At 49.1% G+C, this 24,157-nt stretch overlaps 1 protein-coding gene across 7 annotated transcripts in view; it reads left to right on the top strand.

Moving 5' to 3' along the window:
- The window catches only part of ndst3 (N-deacetylase/N-sulfotransferase (heparan glucosaminyl) 3), a 1,764,928-nt gene that overhangs the window by 1,361,199 nt on the left and 379,572 nt on the right, over positions 1-24,157 (top strand). For all 7 annotated transcript variants that reach the window (XM_072496177.1, XM_072496171.1, XM_072496172.1 and 4 more), the window contains 2 exons: positions 4,940-5,027; positions 23,980-24,134. In XM_072496177.1, coding sequence (XP_072352278.1) covers positions 4,940-5,027; positions 23,980-24,134 — 243 coding nt within the window. The remainder of the gene's footprint in view (positions 1-4,939; positions 5,028-23,979; positions 24,135-24,157) is intronic.

Genomic DNA, 24,157 nt, shown 5'->3' on the forward strand with positions numbered 1-24,157 from the left:
CTCCTCCTCTCCCATCCACTTACTCACCATTGAAATATTAGTGGCCCAATAATACTCACTTAGGCTCGGTAGTGCCAGCCCCCCCCCTATCCCTGCTACGCTGTAAGAATCCCTTCCTCACTCTCGGGGTCTTCCCGGCCCACACAAAACCCATGATGCTCTTTTCAATCCTTTTTAAAAAAGCCTACGTGATCACCACCGGGAGGCACTGAAACACAAAGAGGAATCTCGGGAGGACCACCATCTTAACCGCCTGCACCCTCCCTGCCAGTGACAGGGATACCATATCCCATCTCTTGAAATCCTCCTCCATTTGTTCCACCAACCGCGTTAAATTTAACCTATGCAATGTGCCCCAATTCTTGGCTATCTGGATCCCCAGGTAACAAAAGTCCCTTGTTACCTTCCTCAACGGTAGGTCCTCTGTTTCTCTACTCTGCTCCCCTGGATGCACCACAAACAACTCACTTTTCCCCATGTTCAATTTATACCCTGAAAAATCCCCAAACTCCCCAAGTATCCGCATTATTTCTGGCATCCCCTCCGCCGGGTCTGCCACATATAGTAACAGATCGTCCGCATACAAAGATACCTGGTGTTCTTCTCCTCCTCTAAGTACTCCCCTCCACTTCTTGGAACCCCTCAACGCTATCGCCAGGGGCTCAATCGCCAGTGCAAACAATAATGGGGACAGAGGGCATCCCTGCCTTGTCCCTCTATGGAGCCGAAAATATGCAGATCCCCGTCCATTCGTGACCACGCTCGCCATCGGGGCCCTATACAACAGCTGCACCCATCTAACATACCCCTCTCCAAAACCAAATCTCCTCAACACCTCCCACAAATAATCCCACTCCACTCTATCAAATGCTTTCTCGGCATCCATCGCCACTACTATCTCCGTTTCCCCCTCTGGTGGGGGCATCATCATTACCCCTAACAGCCTCCGTATATTCGTGTTCAGCTGTCTCCCCTTCACAAACCCAGTTTGGTCCTCGTGGACGACCCCCGGGACACATTCCTCTATTCTCATTGCCATTACCTTGGCCAGGATCTTGGCATCTACATTTAGGAGGGAAATAGGTCTATAGGACCCGCATTGTAGCGGGTCCTTTTCCTTCTTTAAGAGAAGCGATATCGTTGCTTCAGACATAGTCGGGGGCAGTTGTCCCCTTTCCTTTGCCTCATTAAAGGTCCTCGTCAATACCGGGGCGAGCAAGTCCACATATTTTCTATAGAATTCGACTGGGAATCCATCCGGTCCCGGGGCCTTTCCCGCCTGCATGCTCCTAATTCCTTTCACCACTTCTTCTACCTCGATCTGTGCTCCCAGTCCCACCCTTTCCTGCTCTTCCACCTTGGGAAATTCCAGCCGATCCAAAAAGCCCATCATTCTCTACCTCCCATCCGGGGGTTGAGCTTCATATAATTTTTTATAAAATGTCTTGAACACTCCGTTCACTCTCTCCGCTCCCCGCTCCATCTCTCCTTCTTCATCCCTCACTCCCCCTATTTCCCTCGCTGCTCCCCTTTTCCTCAATTGGTGTGCCAGCAACCTGCTCGCCTTCTCCCCATATTCGTACTGTACACACTGTGCCTTCCTCCATTGTGCCTCTGCAGTGCCCGTAGTCAGCAAGTCAAATTCTACATGTAGCCTTTGCCTGTACAGTCCCTCCTCCGGTGCTTCCGCATATTGTCTGTCCACCCTCAAAAGTTCTTGCAGCAACCGCTCCCGTTCCTTACTCTCCTGCTTCCCTTTATGTGCCCTTATTGATATCAGCTCCCCTCTAACCACCGCCTTCAGCGCCTCCCAGACCACTCCCACCTGGACCTCCCCATTATCATTGAGTTCCAAGTACTTTTCAATGCACCCCCTCACCCTTAGACACACCCCCTCATCTGCCATTAGTCCCATGTCCATTCTCCAGGGTGGGCGCCCTCCTGTTTCCTCCCCTATCTCCAAGTCCACCCATTGTGGAGCGTGATCCGAAATGGCTATAGCCGTATTCTCCGTTCCCCTCACCTTCGGGATCAACGCCCTTCCCAGCACAAAAAAGTCTATTCGCGAGTAGACTTTATGGACATAGGAGAAAAACGAGAACTCCTTACTCCTAGGTCTGCTAAATCTCCACGGGTCTACACCTCCCATCTGCTCCATAAAATCTTTAAGTACCTTGGCTGCTGCCGGCCTCCTTCCAGTCCTGGACTTCGACCTATCCAGCCCTGGTTCCAACACCGTATTAAAATCTCCCCCCATTATCAGCTTTCCCATCTCTAGGTCCGGAATGCGTCCTAGCATCCGCCTCATAAAATTGGCATCATCCCAGTTCGGGGCATATACGTTTACCAAAACCACCGTCTCCCCCTGTAGTTTGCCACTCACCATCACGTATCTGCCCCCGTTATCCGCCACTATAGTCTTAGCCTCGAACATTACCCGCTTCCCCACTAATATAGCCACCCCCCTGTTTTTCGCAGCTAGCCCCGAATGGAACACCTGCCCCACCCATCCTTTGCGTAGCCTAACCTGGTCTATCAGTTTCAGGTGCGTTTCCTGTAACATAACCACATCTGCTTTAAGTTTCTTAAGGTGTGCGAGTACCCGTGCCATCTTTATCGGCCCGTTCAGCCCTCTCACGTTCCACGTGATCAGCCGGGTTGGGGGGCTTCCTACCCACCCCCCTTGTCGATTAGCCATCCCCTTTTTCCAGCTCCTCACCCGGTTCCCACGCAGCTGTATCTCCCCCAGGCGGTGCCCCCCCGCCCATCCTCTCCCATACCAGCTCCCCCCTCTCCCCAGCAGCAGCAACCCAGTAATTCCCCTCTCCCACCCCCCCCCCGCTAGATCCCCCGCTAGCGTAATTACTCCCCCCATGTTGCTCCCAGAAGTCAGCAAACTCTGGCCGACCTCGGCTTCCCCCCGTGACCTCGGCTCGCACCGTGCGACGCCCCCTCCTTCTTGCTTCTCTATTCCCGCCATGATCATCATAGCGCGGGAACCAAGCCCGCGCTTCTCCCTTGGCCCCGCCCCCAATGGCCAACGCCCCATCTCCTCCACCTCCCCTCCTCCCCCCATCACCACCTGTGGAAGAGAGAAAAGTTACCACATCGCAGGATGAGTACATAAAACTCCTCTTTCCCCCCTTTTTAACCCCCTTCTTCGCCCCCCACATTCGCCCCACCACTTTGTTCAAACGTTCTTTTTAATAACCCGCTCGTTCCCATTTTTCTTCCACAATAAAAGTCCACGCTTCATCCGCCGTCTCAAAGTAGTGGTGCCTCCCTCGATATGTGACCCACAGTCTTGCCGGTTGCAGCATTCCAAATTTTATCTTCTTTTTATGAAGCACCGCCTTGGCCCGATTAAAGCTCGCCCTCCTTCTCGCCACCTCCGCACTCCAGTCTTGATAAACGCGGATCACCGCGTTCTCCCATTTACTGCTCCGAGTTTTCTTTGCCCATCTAAGGGCCATTTCTTTATCCTTAAAACGGAGGAATCTCACCACTATGGCTCTGGGAATTTCTCCTGCTCTCAGTCCTCGCGCCATCACTCGGTATGCTCCCTCCACCTCCAACGGACCCGCCGGGGCCTCCGCTCCCATTAACGAGTGCAGCATCGTGCTCACATATGCCCCGACGTCCGCTCCCTCCGCACCTTCAGGAAGACCAAGAATCCTCAGGTAGTTCCTCCTTGCATTGTTCTCCAGTGCCTCCAACCTTTCCACACATTGTTTCTGATGTGCCTCATGCATCTCCGTCTTCACCACCAGGCCCTGTATGTCGTCCTCATTCTCGGCTGCCTTTGCCTTCACGACCCGAAGCTCCCGCTCCTGGGTCTTTTGTTCCTCCTTTAGCCCTTCGATCGCCTGTAGTATCGGGGCTAACAGCTCTTTCTTCATTTCCTTTTTGAGCTCTTCCACACAGCATTTCAAGAACTCTTGTTGTTCAGGGCCCCATGTTAAACTGCCACCTTCCGACGCCATCTTGGTTTTTGCTTGCCTTCCTTGCCGCTGTTCTAAAGGATCCACTGCAATCCGGCCACTTTCTCCTTTTTCCATCCGTATCCAGGGGGGATTCCCTTCTGGTTTACCGCACAGTGTCAAAATTACCGTTGGGGCTCCTATCAAGAGCCCAAAAGTCCGTTTCACCGGGAGCTTCCGAAACGTGCGACTCAGCTGGTCATCGCCGCACCCGGAAGTGGGATTTAGATCATTTAAGTACCCACCTTCATTTCTGTGGCGCCTTGCAACCATGGATGCAAGTGTGAAATGGGCGTGAATATAAAGCAGCGCAACTGAGGGAGAAATGATAGAAAATAGGATATGTGGCATCATCACTGCAATACATCCTCATTTGTGTGCATTTCCCCAGAACTGGACAGGTGCTTCTACTGACTGCAGGAAATATTATGGGATGAAGAAGCAATGTCATAAGATCAGTATCCCATTTTCCACTGCTGCCCACCCGATTGGTGCCACAAAGTCAAGTGATGGGCAACTTAAAATCTAGGCTCTCCATTCCTGTGGGTGTACAGGTTACATCAGACCACTGAAGTATATTCTCTCTATAATCAGCTCTTCCCTCTGCTCAGTGTAAATCTAGGTTTTGCTTTTAGCTATCGGGTAGACCTAATCAATCAACTGGAACAAAGAAATGCCATTTAATAATTTTTTTAAATCTCAAGCGGTCAAATTAACTTTGGGCTGTTTTATTTTGCAAGCTATTTATTTTAATGACTACTCAAATTAAATATAAAAATTGTGGTGTCATGTGACTTTCATTAAACCAAACTAAAAATTTAAATTGTATTTCCTTAGTCTTGCAGCCATTAGTAAAAGCAAAAAATGTATGTGGCTGTTACTTTTAGTGTAATGTTCAAATGTATTATATCAAAGGACCATATCCTGCAGCAATCATGATGCAATTTGCTTTTTTTTAGGCATTACTTGAAACTCAAAACCTCTTGCGAACCCAGGTGCCTAATTTTACCTTCAACCTCGGATATTCTGGAAAATTCTACCACACAGGTGAGAATGTAGACCAAATAGCAATTAAATTCTGATTTTATCGCAGCGTTAAGATGTCCAAGCGAAATATCATGCCATGTAGTACACAGGGCTTGTGAGAGAAATAAAATAAAACAAATATTGATGAAATAGATAAAGGAATGGACACGAGGTCATGACTGGAGAGGTTATGAGAGGTGAATGAAAATTGTTGATAACGGTCAGGTCTGAGAGAGGTTTGAAAAATGGACAGAGAAATGGAGCAAGCGAGCGAATTTGGAAGCCATTCCTGAAGAAAGAGCAGAAACAGCTATCGCAACAATTAAATTAAAGGATAGCTAAGTGGTCAGGAGTTGAGTGGATAGGGGATTGAGGTGAGATGGGGAGGGGAGTTTTTTATGGGGACAGGTTGAACAGAGATGGTATCAGGGTTAGAATGAGGAAAAGGCTGGAGTGATACGGACAGGGTTGGGGCAAAAAAGGAAGCCCAGCAGCTGAGACTAATGCCCCCAAATTAAGGTTAACTAGTGCTCTGGGGGAAGGTTTAAATTAATCTGAAAAGGGAATGAACACCAGGATGAAATATAGCACAGAAACAAGGTGCACAGAGGACCTAAATACCACCGGAATGATAAATAATTCAGAAATAGGGAGAGATGAAAGAGGGAGCAAATGTGAGGCAGTCTACGGTGTGTTTGTGAGCATGTTTGCAAATACATGGGGCTGAATTCTCCACCGTCGGGATTCTCTGGTTTGACGGCAACCCAGGGGTTTCCCGATGGCATGGGGCTGCCCAACAATGGGAAACTCCATTGACCAGCCTACGGGATGCAGAAACCCGCCCATGAACTGCAGGCATAAGTCACCACAGTATGATATAGTGGCAATGGTGGAAACTCGATTCAAACACGGAGGAATGAAATTGTAATATTCCTGGCTGTAAGGTATTTAGGAATGAAAGAGCAGGGAAAATAAGAGGGAGGGTGGCAGTATTGTCCTGTAATAATAATCTTTATTGTCACAAGTAGGTTGACATTAACACTGCAATGAAGTTACTGTGAAAATCCCCTAGTTGCCACATTCCAGCACCTGTTCGGGTACACAAAGCGAGAATTCAGAATGTCCAGTTCACCTAATAGCATGTCTTTCAGGACTTGTGTGAGGAAACCGGAATACCCGGAGGAAACCCACGCGGACACGGAGAGAATGTGCAGACCACGCATAGACAGTGACCCAAGCCAGGAATCCAACCTGGGACCCTGGCGCATTCAAGCAACAGTGCTACCATACCGCCAAAGAGGGAGGATGAAGGCTCAAAGACAGATTCTAGTTAATTAGAATATCTAGTTAATTAGAATAATAACGACAATGCAGAAGGAGGCCATTCAGCCTATCGAGACTGTACCGACCCTCTGAAAGAGCACCCTAACCAGTCCCACTCCACCACCTATCCCCGTGACCCCATCTAACCTGCATATCTTTGGAAGCTGAGAGGAAACATAGCATGGCCAATCCACTAAACTTGCAAATCTTTGAACAGTTGGAAGAAATTGAAGTACCGAGAGGAAACCCACGCAGACACAGAACGTGCAAATCCGCAGTCGTCCAAGGCTGGATTTGAACCCGGATCCCTGGCACTGTGAGGCAGCAATGCTAACCATTGTGCCACAGTGCCATCAGAAGGAACAAGAGAATCTATTAAGCTATTGGGTGTATGCTATAGGTCATCAAATAGTTGGAAGGAGATGGAGAAGACAGAGGTAGAGAAGCAAATTCAGGCAAATTATAGAAAAATGTGAGAATTATAGGGCGGGAATTATATCACTGGACCTCAATTATTTCAATATTCGGCTTCCGGCGGGGGAAGAGAGCGGTCGCGGGTGGAGGAGCTCCTGGGGGGAACAAAGTTGCGTCCCACTCCTCGTCGAGAACTTGCAACCAAGCGCGCAAATTCATCCGTTTGGGCCCCCCACAACAAGAGAGTGGGGCCGAAGAAGAACCCGGACTCCAAAGCTCATTAAAGTGGGAGACCTGGGCGCTCGGGAGCGGAGCGATCCGCGCCCCCCCCCCCCCCCCCAACCCCACGCACGGCAGGAGAACGCGGGGTAAGACGAGCGGCGGCCCGGACCAAAGCGGGTACCAAGCCAGCAGCAAGGACCTACCCCCCCCCCATCCAACTCACCCATCTCTAGGCGGCAGAACAAAGAGGGACTCCCGGCCCGACCAGAAGTCTCTCTCGACTCTGGGTGAGTGAGGGGGGAAAAAAAGAACTTCCCCTTTCTCAAAAAAAACTTTGAAAAGAAACCTTTTACAGAGAATTTTTTTCCCCACTTTTTTGAAATAAAAATTTCCTGAAAAGAGTTTTTTTTTTTTAAAGTGTTAAGGGAGGGGAAAAGAAAAAGGGGGGGGGGGGAAAGAGGGGGAAGGGGAAAAAAATGCCAGAAGGGAGCCAAAGCAGAGGGAGAAAGGGCACCAAAAGCAGACGGGGCAATGAGCGAGCCCACTCAGACGAGCTAATCGGCGCACGAAGCGGCGGAACGGAAGATTCGCCGCAACAAAAAGAACTCGACAGACTGGAGCATTTTCCCCCGGGCCAGGGGGGAACTGGAACTGGAAGGCAGCCTTTGCCGAGGCGCTGAGGGAACATCAGCAGAAAAACAAGGCAGAGGCCAGAGCAGACATAGAGGCCGCAGTGCAGGCAGCAATGGCCAAGGCCCTGGCGGAGGTGCAGCTCGTCCTGGGTAGAGCAGAGGAGAAACTGGAAGCCCAAGAGGCGACCATTAAGGAGATGGAAAAAGCCGCGACTGACATGACGGCCCTGGAGAAGGAGGCGAGACTGGACACAATGCAGGGGAGTCTGAAGGGCAGAGTGGATAATCAGGGAAACCGCTTACCAGAGGGGATCGAGGGTAGTAACCCCACGGCATACGTGGCCGAGATGCTGGGCAACTTAGTTGAGAAGAAATCTTTCCCCAACCCACTAGAAATGGACAGAGCACAGTGGTCGCTGCGCCCAAAGCCCAATGTGGGGGACCACCCGGGGGGAGCAGTTATAGCTAAACTGCACTGTTACCAAGGCATGGAAACAATCCTGCGCTGGGCCAGGCAAAACAGAACCTGCAAATGGGAAGGACATTTCATTAGACTTTACGAGGACATTGGGCAGACCTAGCCAGGAGGCGGGCCAAATTCAATAGAGCGAAAGCAGCTCTTCACAAGAATGACGTGCATTTTGGTACGCTGCAGCCAGCGAAACTCTGGGTCAAATACCAAGAAAGAGAGTACTTCTTCACAGCCTCCGCTAAAGCAGACAAGTTTGTCAAACACGGGCTTGAAAACCAACAGCTAGGGTAGAAATAAGGGGCCCCTGGCAAGGGGAACAACGCGCCGATTGGGGGGGGGGGTGAGGAAACGCCAGGCCCCCCACCCCCACCCCCGCCATGGCGAGCACACCCTGAACAAAAAGCAAACCACTACCCGAAGGACCGCTTCAGGTGGGAGACCAGGCCCCAGCACGAGGGAACAAGAGTAGCGGAGAAGGGAGAGCAAGCGAGAGGAGTGCAGGGTAGGATGGCGGAAGAGCGGGCAGAAAACCGTAGAGGTCGGGCAAAGGAGAAGCGAGACAGTAACTGCTGAGAGGGGGGTCACCGCAGTAGCAGGAAAGCTAGCGCCGGGGACGTGCAACAAAGCAGGGCCGCAGCGCGCCCCTAACAGGGGGTGGGGGGGAACCACTCAACAGAGGTGGGAGAGCAAATGGAGATAGGAACAGGGGAAAGAGGGACAAAGGAGGGGTTTACGGGAGAGGGGGAAAAAAGGGGGAGAAAGGAAGGGACCCCGGGGGGGGGGGGAGAGACACGGAGGGAGGGACCGAGGGTGGGGGACACAGGGAAGGAGGGACAAACAAGGCTAGAAAGGGAATAGCAATAGGGCTACAAAGTGCCACAAACAAGGGCTCGGAACAAGGAATCGCTGCAAGCATCCACCCTGTACGGTCTCTGGGCGAAGGGAGACCCCGGAGTGCAGGGGCCTACCCGCATGGTGGACGCACAGTGGGCGGTCATATCGGGTGTCCCCTGGACAAAGGGAAACCCCGGAGGGCAGGGACCCGACCACATGGAGAGAGCAGTGACAGCGGCCATCCTGGACAGCCCCCTAACAAAGGGAACCCCGGAGGGCAGGGGCGCGTCCACCAAGTAAGTATGGTTAATCCCACAGGAGTGAGGGGACAGAAGCCCCCCACCAGGATAGTCACCTGGAACGTAAGGGGACTCAACGGCCCAGTGAAAAGATCCAGAGTCTTCACCCACCTAAGAAATATGAAGCCGACATTGTCTGCCTCCAAGAGACACACCTGAGAGAGCAGGACCGACTGCGGGTAAGAAAGGGCTGGGTGGGACAAACCTACCATTCCTGCTATGGGACGAAGGCCAGGGGGGGTGGCAATACTGATCAGCAAGAGGACGATGTTTAGGGCGACAAAGACATTTACGGACCCAGGGGGACGGTACGTCATGGTCAGCCCCCCCTGGATGGGGCACCAGTAGTACTAGTTAACATGTACGCGCCCAACTGGGACGACACGAGCTTCATCAAAAAGACCATGGCAGAAATCCCTGACATAGCGACGCACCGGCTAATCATGGTGGGGGGGGGGACTTCAACTGTGTACAGGATCCAACGACTGACAGATCAAGCCCCAAAACGGGGAAAACCTCAAGCATGGCAAGGGAACTCGGTCACTTTATTGAACAGATGGGAGCGGTGGACCCCTGGAGGTTCACCCACCCAGGGGAGAAGGAGTCCTTCTTCTCCCCAGTACACAACGTATACACCAGAATTGACTTCTTTGTGGCGGGGAAAACGGTGCTTCCGGGGATAGACAAAGTGGAATACTCCGCAATTGTGATATCCGACCACGCTCCACACTACATGGGCTTGAGGCTGGAGACGGGCAGGGCCCGATGCCCCACATGCAGGTTGGACATTGGCCTACTAGCCATACTAGTTGGACATTGGCCATACTACAAGGCCTTCAATGAAAAGATATCTCAGGCCATAGCAGAATACACGGAGAACAACCAGAACGGTGGGTTTCTCACCCTCCACGTTCTGGGAAGCGCGATAGGCCATACTGAGAGGGGAAATCATCGCTTTCAAAGCGCAAAGAGATAGGGAGGAAAGGGCGGCTAGGCAGCAGCTGGTCAACTCCATACTGGAGGTAGACCGTAAATACGCCGAGGCCCCGACCATAGAGCTCCTGGCGTAGAGGAAAGTGTTACAAAGGAACTTTCACCTGCTCTCCACCAGGAAAGCAGTGCACCAACTCCGCCAGGCACATGGGACCCTATACGAACACGGAGACAAATCCAGCTGCCTGTTGGCACACCAGCTGAGAAAGCAGGCAGCCACCAGAGAAATTGCGCAAATCAGGGATACCAGAGGCACATTAGAAACAGAAAAGAAAAGATCACCAAAATCTTCAAGGCCTTCTACCAAGGGCTGTACACCTCAGAGCCCCTAATGGGAGAGCCCGGGATGAAACGGTTCCTTGATGGACTGAACATACCATTCGTGGGGGAGGGCAGAAAACGGGGCCTGGAAGCACCATTATCACTGGGAGAGATCATGGACAGCATTAGCTCCATGCAGGCAGGGAAGGCACCAGGACCAGACGGGTTTCTGACGGACTTCGACAAAAACTTTGCGACAGTACTGGCCCCGTACCTGCGGGCGATGTTCACAGATTCACTAGCTAGGGGCACACTGCCACCCACGCTAGCACAGGCCTCAATCTTGCTGACACCTAAGAAAGATAAAGACCCAACGGAATAAAAGAATGCTAGGATCCCAAAGAAGGTCCCACAAAAAACAAAATCCGGGGGGGGCTAGCCCTCCCAAACCTACAATTCTACCACTGGGCGGCGACGGCCAAGAGAATAAGGGGATGGATCAAAGAGCCAGAAGCCGAGTGGGTGCACGCGGAGGAGGCCTCCCGCATGGGGACCTCTCTCCGGGCTCTCGCCACGGCGGCACTCCCATCCCCACCCAAAAATCAATCCAGCAGCCCGGTGGTGATAGCCACCCTCCAGTCCTGGAACCAACTACGGCAGCAATTTGGCCTGACCAAAATGTCGGACAAAGCTCCCATCTGCAACTAGGTTCACACCAGCGCTGACTGATGCCACCTTCAAAAAGTGGGGACAGGACGAAGGGACACTGACAGTCAGGGACCTATACATGGACGGCAGGATCGCAACACGGGACAAACTGACAGAGAAATTCCAGCTAGCCGGGGGGAACGAGCTAAGGTACCTGCAACTCAAAAACGTCCTCCGCAAGGAGACAAGGACGTACCCACAACCGCCACGACAGACATTACTGGAAGAGTTACTGGACGCAAGCATCTGAGATAAAAGGAAACTGTAGCGGCATGTATGACCGACTGGTAGAAAGGGCTGTCACCGTACTGGACACAACAAGAATGAAATGGTAGGAGGACCTGGGGATTGAAATAGGGTGGAGACTCTGGAGCGAAGCATTGCATAGGGTCAACTCCACCTCTCCGTGCGCAAGGCTCAGCCTGACGCAACTAAAAGTGGTACATAGAGCCCACTTTACAAGAACCCATAAGAGTAGGTTCTTCACAGAGGTGGAGGATAGATGTGAACGGTGCCAAGGAGGCCCGGCCAACCAAGCCCACATGTTCTGGTCTTGCCCCAGGCTCGCGGGGTACTGGAGAGCCCACTTCGAGGCAATGTCCAAAGTGGTGGGGATGAGGGTGGAGCCATGCTCGAAAGTGGCGGTCTTCGGGGTTTCAGACCAGCCAGATCAATTCCTGGGGAGGAGGGCGGTCACCCTTGCCTTTGCCTCCCTGATCGCCCGCTGTAGAATCCTGTTCTGCTGCCGGTCAGCAGCACCACCCAAAGCTGCAGACAGGCTGTCCGACCTCTCAGAATTTCTCCAAATGGAGAAAATCAAATTCACCATCCGAGGGTCAGACGACGGCTTCCACAGAACGTGTGAGCCATTCACCCAATTGTGATTAGAGATGTGGATCAGAAATTGGCTAGCTGAAAGAAGACAGAGGGTGGTGGTTGATGGGAAATGTTCAGAGTGGAGTTCAGTTACAAGTGGAGTACCACAAGGATCTGTTCTGGGGCCGTTGCTGTTTGTCATTTTTATCAATGACCTAGAGGAAGGCGCAGAAGGGTGGGTGAGTAAATTTGCAGACGATACTAAAGTCGGTGGTGTTGTCGATAGTGTGGAAGGATGTAGCAGGTTACAGAGGGATATAGATAAGCTGCAGAGCTGGGCTGAGAGGCGGCAAATGGAGTTTAATGTAGAGAAGTGTGAGGTGATTCACTTTGGAAGGAATAACAGGAATGCGGAATATTTGGCGAATGGTAAAGTTCTTGGAAGTGTGGATGAGCAGAGGGATCTCGGTGTCCATGTACATAGATCCCTGAAAGTTGCCACCCAGGTTGATAGGGTTGTGAAGAAGGCCGATGGAGTGTTGGCCTTTATTGGTAGAGGGATTGAGTTCCGGAGTCAGGAGGTCATGTTGCAGCTGTACAGAACTCTGGTATGGCCGCATTTGGAGTATTGCGTACAGTTCTGGTCACCGCATTATAGGAAGGACGTGGAGGCTTTGGAGCGGGTGCAGAGGAGATTTACCAGGATGTTGCCTGGTATGGAGGGAAAATCTTATGAGGAAAGGCTGATGGACTTGAGGTTGTTTTCGTTGGAGAGAAGGTTAAGAGCAGACTTAATAGAGGCATACAAAATGATCAGGGGGTTGGATAGGGTGGACAGTGAGAGCCTTCTCCCGCGGATGGATATGGCTGGCACGAGGGGACATAACTTTAAACTGAGGGGTAATAGATATAGGACAGAGGTCAGAGGTAGGTTCTTTACGCAAAGAGTAGTGAGGCCGTGGAATGCCCTACCTGCTACAGTAGTGAACTCGCCAACATTGAGGGCATTTAAAAGTTTATTGGATAAACATATGGATGATAATGGCATAGTGTAGGTTAGATGGCTTTTGTTTTGGTGCAACATCGTGGGCCGAAGGGCCTGTACTGCGCTGTATCGTTCTATGTTCCGGGACCTGTTTGTGGCCAACGAACAAGCAGAAGAATAGCCAGGTAGCCAAGAGTCAGGGGAAAGTAGCCAAGGCATGAGAGGGAGAGATAGACCAGGAGAGGGGAGACAGCTAAACCTAAGAGGAAAGAAAGGCGAACCACTGGAAGGGGGGGGGGGAGGTGGCAGAAGCGGGGTGGGGGGGAGGTTAAGAGACAGGGAACAATAGAGGAGAACCAGGGAGGTGGGAGGGAGGCAGGGAAATGATAGCCGGAAGGAGGGCACGGGAAACGATAACAAACTTGCCATCTACAGGAAGATGGGACAAACGGCTGAAGCGGATGTGAGCGCGAGACGACAACGGCAGCGAAACCCGTCCGGGAGAAGCAAGTGACAACAGCAACCAACACCAGACCCATTCGAGTATTGGCCTCTGTAATTGTTTCTCTGGCACCCATATGTATATCTACCTCCTTAGTCTCTACCCCCCCACCCCCCCAAAAAAAAATGTATTTCAATATAGACTTAAAAGGTAACAGTGTCAGGTGTGAAGTGTGTGGGGGAATTCCTGAAATGTGTTCAAGCAAACATTTTTGATCTGGATGTTTCCAGCCCAATTAGGAAGGAAACGTTGCTGGCAGGAATGAAGTGGGACAAGTGAAACACATTTCACTGAGAGTGCATTTGGCTAACGGTGATCACAATGTCATCAGGCTTAAAATAGTTGTGAAAAAGGAAAATACACAATCAAGTGTTGAACTATTTAATTGGAGGGCTAATTTCACTGAATTGGAAAGGAATCTGGCCCACGCGGATTGCAACTAAAAATCGATGGACAAAATTGTAATTTAAAAATGGGAGGGCTTCATAGAGGAGGTGGTTCGGATACACAGTAGAAATTAGGTGAAAGGAAGGATATCCACAGTTCGAGCTCACTGAATGACTAAGTGCATAGAGGATAAAATGAGACAGTTGTAAAGTGAGTAATGCTATCGAGAACCAAGCTAAATATAGAAAGTACAGAGGAGCTCTAAAAAAGGGAAGAAGAGGGACAAATGGAAAGTATGAGGACAGATAATGGCTAACATAAAAGGGAACCCAAAAGTCTTTTGTAAACCCATTAAATAGTAAAATGGTAGTCAAAGGTATTTCTTTGTGAATTTGGAGCCTATTTGGGGCCTAAATGAAATCATCTTGTGGATCTGAAGGGCATGACTGGAATCCTAAATGAAAACTTTGCATCTATCTTCATTAGAGAAGAAGATACTACTAATGTAGCAGTAATGAGGGAAACAGTTGTGATATTGCTTTGGATAAAAATTGATAAAGAGGAAACACCTAAGTGCTCAAAGTGGGAAAGGCCATCTCGCCCAGAAAGGATGTACCCAGATAATTGAAGAAACTAATGGTTAAAATTGCAGAGGCTCTGGCCACAATCTTCAAAGATGTCCTTGGTGGTTTCAGAGGACTGGAAGATTACCATTGTTACTGTTTAAAAATAAAAGTGGTCATTGATAAACCTGACCACGACAGATCAGTCTACATAACATCAGTGGTGGGAAAACTAATTAGCTAATTGTCACTTAGATAAGCATGCATTCGTCAATCATGTTCAGCATTTATTTGTTAAGAGTGAATTCTCTTAATTGAGTGATTGAGTTGAAGAGACAGAGAGCATTGATGAAGCGAGTGAGGTTCAGATTGTGAAAATGGACTTTCAAATGGACATTCAAAAGGTGTTTGTCAATAAAACACAACAAAGAAAATTACAGCACAGGAACAGGCCCTTCAGTCCTCCCAACCTGCGCCGATCCAGATCCTTTATCTAAACCTGTCTCCTATTTTCCAAGGATCTACTTCCCTCTGTTCCCCGCTCGTTCATATATCTGTCTAGATGCATCTTAAATGATGCTATTGTGCCCGCCTCTACCACCTCCGCTGGTAAAGCGTTCCAGGCACCCACCACCCTCTGCATAAAAAACTTTCCACGCACATCTCCCTTAAACTTTCCCCCTCTCACCTTGAAATCGTGACCCCTTGTAATTGACACCCCCACTCTTGGAAAAAGCTTGTTGATATCCACCCTGTCCATACCTCTCATAATTTTGTAGACCTCAATCTCCGTCTTTCCAACGAAAACAATTCTAATCTACTCAACCATTCTTCATAGCTAGCACCCTCCATACCAGGCAACATCCTGGTGAACCTCCTCTGCACCCTCTCTAAAACATCCACATCCTTCTGGTAATGTGGCGACCGGAACGACACGCAGTATTCCAAATGTGGCCTAACCAAAGTCCTATACAACTGTAACATGACCTGCCGACTCTTGTACTCAATACCCCGTCCGATGAAGGCAAGCATGCTGTATGCCTTCTTGACCACTCTATCGACCTGCGTTGCCACCTTCAGGGTACAATGGACCTGAACTCCCAGATCTCTCTGTACATCAATTTTCCCCAGGACTCTTCCATTGACCGTATAGTCCGCTCTTGAATTAGATCTTCCAAAATGCATCACCTCGCATTTGCCTGGATTGAACTCCATCTGCCATTTCTCTGCCCAACTCTCCAATCTATTTATATTTTGCTATATTCTCTGACAGTCATCCTCACAATCTGCAACTCCACCATTCTTAGTATCATCTGCAAACTTGCTAATCAAACGCCTTACTGAAGTCCATGTATATGACATCTACAGCCCTTCCCTCATCAATTAACGTTGTCACTTCCTCAAAGAATTATATTAGGTTTGTAAGACATGACCTTCCCTGCACAAAACCATGCTGCCTATCACTGATAAGTCTATTTTCTTCCAAATGTGAATAGATCCTATCCCTCAGTATCTTCTCCAACAGTTTGCCTACCACTGACGTCAAGCTCACAGGTCTATAATTCCCTGGATTATCCATGCTCCCCTTCTTAAACAAAGGGACAACATTAGCAATTCTCCAGTCCTCCGGGACCTCACCCGTGCTCAAGGATGCTGCAAAGATATCAGTTAAGGCCCCAACTATTTCTTCCCTCGCTTCCCTCAGTAACCTGGGATAGATCCCATCCGGACCTGGGGACTTATCCACCTTAATGCGTTTTAGAATACCCAAACCTTCCCCCTTCCTTATGATGAATTGACCTAGAGTATTTAAACATCCATCCTTAGCCTCAACATCCGTCATGTCCCTCTCCTTGGTGAATACCGATGCAAAGTACTCGTTAAGAATCTCACCCATTTCCTCTGACTCCACGCATAAATTCCCTCTTTTGTCTTTGAGTGGGCCAATCCTTTCTCTAGTTACCCTCTTGCTCCTTATATACGAATGAAAGGCTTTGGGATTTTCCTTAACCCTGTTAGCCAAAGATATTTCATGACCCCTTTTAGCCCTCTTTATTGCGTGTTTGAGATTTGTCCAACTTTCCCGATATTCCTCCAAAGCTTCATCAGATTTAAGTCGCCTAGATCTTATGTATGCTTCCTTTTTCATCTTAGCTAGTCTCACAATTCCACCTGTCATCTATGGTTCCCTAATCTTGCCATTTCTATCCCTCATTTTCACAGGGGCATGTCTGTCCTGCACTCTAATCAACCTTTCCTTAAAAGACTCCCACATTTCAAATGTGGATTTGCCCTGAAAGAGCTGCTCCCAATGCACATTCCCTAGCTCCTGCCGAATTTTGTTATACTTGGCCTTTCCCCAATTTAGCACTCTTTCTTTAGGGCCACTCTCGTCTTTGTCCATGAGTATTCTAAAACTTAGGGAATTGTGATCGCTATTCCCAAAGTAATCACCGACTGAAACTTCAACCACCTGGCCAGGATCATTCCCCAATACCAGGTCCAGTATGTCCCCTTCCCGAGTTGGACTATTTACATACTGCTCTAAAAAACTCTCCTGGATGCTCCTTACAAATTCTGCTCCACCTACACCTCCAACACTACATGAGTCCCATTCAATGCTGGGGAAGTTAAAATCTCCCATCACGACCACCCTATTGCTCCTACATTTTTCTATAATCTGTCTACGTATTTGTACCTCTACTTCACGCACGCTTTTGGGAGGCCTGTGGTAAAGTCCCAACAATGTTACTGCACCCTTCCTATTTCTTAGCTCTACCCATATTGCCTCAGTGCTCGAATCCTCCATCGTGCCCTCCTTAATCATAGCTCTGACCAGTAATGCAACTCCTCCACCCCTTTTACCTCCCTCTCTATCCTTCCTGAAGCATCTATACCCTGGATATTTAGTTGCCAGTCTTGCCCTTCCCTCAACCAAGTCTCCGTAATACCAATAACATCATATTCCCAGGTACTAATCCAAGCCCTAAGTTCATCTGCCTTACCTGCTACACTTCTCGCATTGAAACAAATGCACCTCAGACCATCTGTCCCTTTGCATTCATCATCTCTTCCCTGTCTACTCTTCCCCTTAGTCACATTGAGTTTATTATCTAGTACCTTACTGGCTTTAGTTGCTGCCTCTTTACTGACCTCTAACTTCCTAATCTGGTTCCCATCCCCCTGCCACATTAGTTTAAAACCTCCCCAACAGTGTTAGCAAAAGCACCCCCTAGGACATTGGTTCCAGTCCTGCCCAGGTGTAGACCATCCGATTTGTAATGGTCCCACTGCCCCCAGAACCGGTTCCAATGTCCCAAAAAACTGAATCCCTCCCTCCTGCACCATCTCTCAAGCCACGTATTCATTATGACTATTCTTGAATTTCTACTCTGACTGTCGCGTGGCACTGGTAGCGATCCCGAGATTATTACCTTTGAGGTCCTACTTTTTAACTTATCTCCTAACTCCCTAAATTCTGATTGTAGGACCTCATCCCGTTTTTTACCTATATCGTTGGTGCCTATATGCACCACGACAACTGGCTGTTCACCCTCCCCCTTCAGTATGTCCTGCAGCCGATCTGAGACATCCCTGACCCGTGCAGCCGGGAGGCAACATACCATTCGGGAGTCTCGTTTTCGACCACAGAAACGCCTGTCTACTCCCCTTATGATTGAATCCCCTATGACTATAGCCCTGCCAGTCTTTTTCCAACCCTTCTGTGCAGCAGTGTCAGCCACGGTGCCATGAGCCTGGCTACTACTGCCTTCCCTTGGTGAGTCATCTCCCCCAGCAGTATCCAAAACGGTATACCTGTTTTGGAGGGAGATGACCGCAGGGGACACCTGCATTGCCTTCCTGCTCTTTCTCATATAATGGACGTGTTAGAAAAATTAAAGGTCATGGGATAAAAGGGTCAATTACATCATGGATACAAAATTGGCTAAGGGGCAGAGAGCAGAGAATGGTTGTTTTTCAGACTGGAGGGAAGTTATCCCACTGGGGTCAGTATTAGAACCACTGCTCGTTTTGCTATATATTAATACCTGGTCTTGGATATGCAGGAAGAATGAGAACAAGTCATTTAAACTGTTCCATTTAATTTATAAGGTGTTCAGGAACAGAGAGACCTGGGTGCATTTTTGAAGGTGGCATAACAATTTCAGAGAATTATACAACTGAGGGCAGCACGGTGGCACAGTGGTTAGCACTGCTACCTCATGGCGCCGAGGTCCCAGGTTCGAGCCCGGCTCTGGGTCACTGTCCATGTGGAGTTTGCACATTCTCCCTGTGCTTGCATGGCTTTCGCCCCACAACACAAGGATGTGCAGGCTAGGTGGATTGGCCACGCTAAATTGCCCCTTAATTGGAAAAAATGAATTGGGTACTCTAAATTTTTTTTTTAAAACTTTATACAATTCTGGTTATGCCTCAATTATATTCAACTCTGAGCACTACATTAGGAGGGATGAGGAAGACGTTGGGAATCTTTGAAGAGGGTTCAGAAGAGATTTGCTGGCATGGTACCAGGGATGAGGGATGCAGTCACGTGAAGAGACTGGAAAAACCTGCATTGTTCTCCTGAGAGCAGAAATGGAGGAGATTTGATAGAGGTGTTCAAAATCATTAAGGATTGTGATGGAACAAGTGAAGAGAAACTGGAAGAAGGGGCAGTAACCAGAGAACACCGATTTAAGATGATTTCTGAAAGAACCAGAGGCAATACAAAAGAAACTTTTTTTTGTACAGAGAGCCTGTGGTTGGGAGTGCATGACTTGAAAGGGTGATGGATTCAGGTTTTATATAGATAATTGGATAAATAAGTGAAAGTAAAAAGAAACAGAGCAAAGGGAGAAGAGTGGGATTAATTGAATAACTCTGACAAACAGCTGGGATAGACACAATAGGCTGAATGGCTTCCTATGTTGTATGAAAATGGAGCTAGCTTGATAAAAGTATCAGAAATGAAGCAAAACGTAATTGACCAAGATTCTCTCCTTAACATATTACAAGTATACATTCTGGTTTTCAAGAAAAAAATATTCTGGGGCGGGATTCTCCCCCTACCCGGCGGGGCGGGAGTCCCGGCGGGATGGAGTGGTGTGAACCACTCCGGCATCGGGCCGCCCCAAAGGTGCGGATTTCTCCGCACCTTTAGGGGCCAAGCCCTCACCTTTAGGGGCTAGGCCCGCGCCGGAGTGGTTGCCATTCCGCCGGCTGGCATGGAAGGCCTTTGGCGCCACACCGCCGGCGGATGTCCGCGCATGCGCGGGAGCATCAGCGGCTGCTGACGTCATCCCCACGCATGCGCAGGGGGGTCACCTACGCGTCGGCCATCGCGGAGATCTACAAAGCCGACGCGTAGTAAAAGAGTGCCCCCACGGCACAGGCCCGCCCGTGGATCGGTGGCCCCCAATCGCGGGGCAGGCCACGGTGGGGTCACCCCCCCAGGGCCAGATCGGCCCACGCCCCCCAGGACCCCGGGGCCCGCTCACGCCACCTGGTCCTGCCGGTAAGGGAGATGGTTTAATTCATGCCGGTGGGACCGGCATTACAGCAGCGGGATTACGGCCCATCGCGGGCCGGAGAATCGCCGGGAGGGGGCCCGCCGACCGGCGCGATTCCCGCCCCCGCCGAATATCTGGTGCTGGAGAATTCGGCTGCCGGCGGGGGCAGGATTCACGCCGCCCCCCGCCGATTCTCCGACCCGGCTGGGGGTCGGAGAATCCCGCCCCTGTTTTCGATGGGTGTCTCGCGCACTGCCTGAAAAGACAGTGAGACACCCACACTTACTCTTAGAAGGAAAGCCCGCCATGTCTTCTGTTCATCAGGCAGTTAAGAGGACAACCGTGCATTTTCCTCCCAACTGAAGACCAAGGGATACAAAGTACCACCTGCCAAGAGGTTCAAACCAGACCAGGTTAGCAAAGGCTGGCAGCTCTTGCACTTGGCAGTATCATGGAAGAGGACGTGGCTACTGCCGTAATAGTACTCCCTGGAGTCCCCGGATTGTAGAGCGAGCCAGGAAAAAGCTAAGTGCTGTTTGGGGATTTTGAGCAGTGGGGGGGGCGGTTCTAGAGGAAGCTGAATCTCGTGGGGTGGGCGTCGTAGGAAGTGGGAGGCTATGAGAGCTGGCTGAAAGGAAAAGAAGATGGGTTTCAGCAGCCATCCCATGTCTATGCCGTCGTTCATGCACAGATTATTGCAGATCCAGGGACCACACACCTCTCCAGTTGACAAGCAGTCAGCACAGCTTTATCAGTCATGCAGGCCACATGTCAGCAGGCCCGTCTGGATCTGGGAAGATTGCAGTGGAGGTCGAAAAAGACCTTTATGTATTTATACATTTATGTATTTGTTAATTGGCCACTTAATAATAATAATAACCTTTTATTGTCACAAGTATGAAGTTACTGTGAAAAGCCCCTAGTTACCACATTCTGGCGCCTGTCGGGTAAGCTGGTACGGGAATTGAACCCGTGCTGCTGGCCTTGTTCTGCATCACAAACCACTTAGGGTCTGAAGTGGTGATGGGCCGGGAACATAAGACCATGGGTCTTCTCATCTGGAATTTACTTCTGATGGTGGCGGGAAGTCATTGGGTATCGGCCCTGATGCTGACCCAGCAAATTTTCAGGCCCTCCTGTCTCCTTCCTTGCCTCCTGCAGGGGCAGAAGACTCTGACCCAAATTTTGCCAGTATTAGCTATTGCCGATTAAAACAATTTCACAACGAAAGCAGTGAACTGTCTGAACATTGAAATGTTTAAACCTGATTTACAGAACTTAATTCTTCTCAGGCTTCAGGTGGCTCACACAACTAGCAATGAAGTTATTATTATAGAAAGACGAGCAGTACTTGAACATATGTGATATAAATATATAAAGCAGACATGACATTGAGGACAGGTGGATGTGCGACCTTAAGAACTTCAGGAATACGCGATTGTCTCTTTTCATCAATATTCAAAGCAATTTTTCATTAGCATCACAATATGAGGTTAATCATTTAATTGACCCAATTTCATGAAACTTTGACCCATATTCTCGATTCCATAGCCAACAGAAAAAAACTCTTGTGTCTACCCTGTCGAGCCTTTTCAGAATCCGTTTTTTTAATGAGATCACCTCTTATTCTTCTAGAGCCCAGAGAATATAGACCCAACCTATTCAGCCAGGCTTCTTCCCAAAAATTGGCATGTCACATATTCTTGCAGATTTCATGCCAGATGGAAAGAGCACCTCTTGTATTGCTGGCAGAGGTATATAAATCGCAGAGTAGTGTAGGATGGTTGCATCTATCCTACATTCCGTCATTTATCACCTTCTCATGCACTCTTATAATTATAATGCCTCTATTAAGCAGGTGCAGTTGGCAAGACCAAATCAAGGCAGAAATGGTTGTTTCCAGAAAGGCTGCTGAAGATAATCTTGTTTTTCTAGCTGTCTGGTGATTCTCAAAATTGCCCACAGCCCTCTGCCAATTTCCAGTGCTATTACACTCCGAATCGTCACTGACATTCCTCATTACCCATGGAAAGACTTGTATTCAGAGAGAATTCAGGAAAATATATACAAAACTTGCAAAGTGGGCTTTGCACTAGGGAATTTCACTTTACAGGATGTATATAGAAGGTGAAGAGGTGCAACTGGTGGCTATGCACAATGCCAAATAAATGAAACAACACCAAAGGGGAGTCAAACTTTGCGAAAGGGGTATATTGACTGAGATGAACTTATCTTATTCTTTCTCATGAGCTGTATAAATATAGGCTCGGTAAATAGCCCACAGTGGGTGACACAGACTGCAGCAGAGAAAATAATCAGATCTCTAATATTTTACGCTGCTAGCTCATTTCAGGGAGCCACAGGGGAGTTTTACCAAATTAGCAAGTTCACTTTATATTCACCAGTTCCTTCTTTCCCATTGGTCCCAGGCAGATAATAAAAAGGGCAATGATTTATTTTCAGACTCATGGATTCCCCAGGAATGTGAGGCTGTTGATTGCATGTATGCGCCATTCCATGTTTCAAATGCAAATCTCCATATTTCTAGCAACTGAATCTTTATTTCTCTAAATGTGCAGGTCTTTTGTTACCATGGACACGGCTTCTTACATGTGAATTTACAATAACTGGGAACTTACATAATGGCCGGGAGCCTCCGTTCTCCCAGCGGGGAAGGGGGGAGGGAGTCATAGCCTGGAGGTCCCCCAGAAGACCACCGGCTGATCATGATGGCGGGACCTTCCGGTCCCACTGATGCTGCAACTTCCCCCCCCCCTTCCGGTCCCACCAATGTCGCAACTCTTCCCCCCCCCCCACCCCAGCACCACCAGGTTTCCTGATGGCATGGGGTGGATTCAATGGGAAATCCTATTGACAGCAGAGGGACCAGAATATTCCACTGCCGGCCAACAGAGGGCCGCCTCCTGCCGGCAAAAAACACGCCGCCCAGAGGCCATAGAATCTCGACTCACATCTCAAATATTGTGTGCAGTTTTGGTATCCATTGACGAGCAGCATGAATAGAGAACCCTGCCACCAGTGAATGGCGTGCCGCAAAGAAACGTGTGGCGGGGGGATAGGGAAATCCCGCCTCAGACCCTATTCAAGACTATTCAGTCTTGACAAGGTGGACGTGGAAAGGGTGTTTACTTTTGTGGGTGAGTCCAGAACTAGGGGAAACGGTTGTAAAATTAGGGGTTGCCCTTATAGGATGGAGATGAGATGAAATCCTTTCTCTCAGACGGTTGTGTGACTTTGGAACTCTGCCTCAGAAGGCAGTGGAGGATGGGACACTGAATATTTTTAAGGCAGAGGTAGATAGATTCTTGTTAGTCAAGAGAATCAAAGGTTATCTGAGGGGCAGATGGGAATACACAACTTGAAACACAAACAGATCCGCCATGATCTGAGCAACTGGCGGAGGAGGATTGAAGGGCCGAATGGCCTGCTTCTGTTCCACTTTCTGTTCAAGTGCAAGATGTGCAACTTGGAAGTCCCCATGCAAAGACTGTATGGGAATTGCCAAGGACATTTAAAGTTCAGGTGGGCAATTACCCTGCACCTAGAAACATCAGAAACTCCAATTTAAATCAGCAACTTTGGATGCTTTCAGCTCTCTTCGAAGAATAGTTACCCAGGAGAGGTTAGAAGGATTAAAACCACTTTTAACTCCTGAGTAACTAGGATACTTATACCCCCAACCCCCGACTAGGTACTGCTAACTACCCTCCCTACCTCCTAACTATCAGGCCCGGTGTGGAATGCCTGGTGAGAAATATGTAATTCCTGGCCTGTGTGAATAAAAAGGTGCGAAGAGGCAATCTGACTGTGATTTTCACTCAGCAAAAGTTTGAGAAGAATACTTTGTCAGTCCAGCTTTATTTCAAAAACAGGATCAAAGAACACAATGGCTGCTGTGTGACAAAGGTTACCTTTCCCATGTGCTTTTTTTACGCCACTTTAATACTGGAAGAGCATCTTATGTTTTTTCTCATAATTCTGGAAACTGTTCAGGTCCTATTATCATGACCTGAATTTGTTTTGTTTTACAGGGACGCTTGCCGAGGATGAAGGTGATGATCTGCTGCTAAAGTACGTAAATGAATTCTGGTGGTTCCCCCACATGTGGAGTCACATGCAACCTCATCTCTTCTACAATGAGTCAGTGCTGGCTGAGCAAATGATTCTCAACAAGCAGTTTGCATTAGTAAGTACTAATTGGTTTGACAG

Source organism: Scyliorhinus torazame, chromosome 3 (genome assembly GCF_047496885.1).
Source record: "Scyliorhinus torazame isolate Kashiwa2021f chromosome 3, sScyTor2.1, whole genome shotgun sequence".
NCBI classification, from domain to species: domain Eukaryota; kingdom Metazoa; phylum Chordata; class Chondrichthyes; order Carcharhiniformes; family Scyliorhinidae; genus Scyliorhinus; species Scyliorhinus torazame.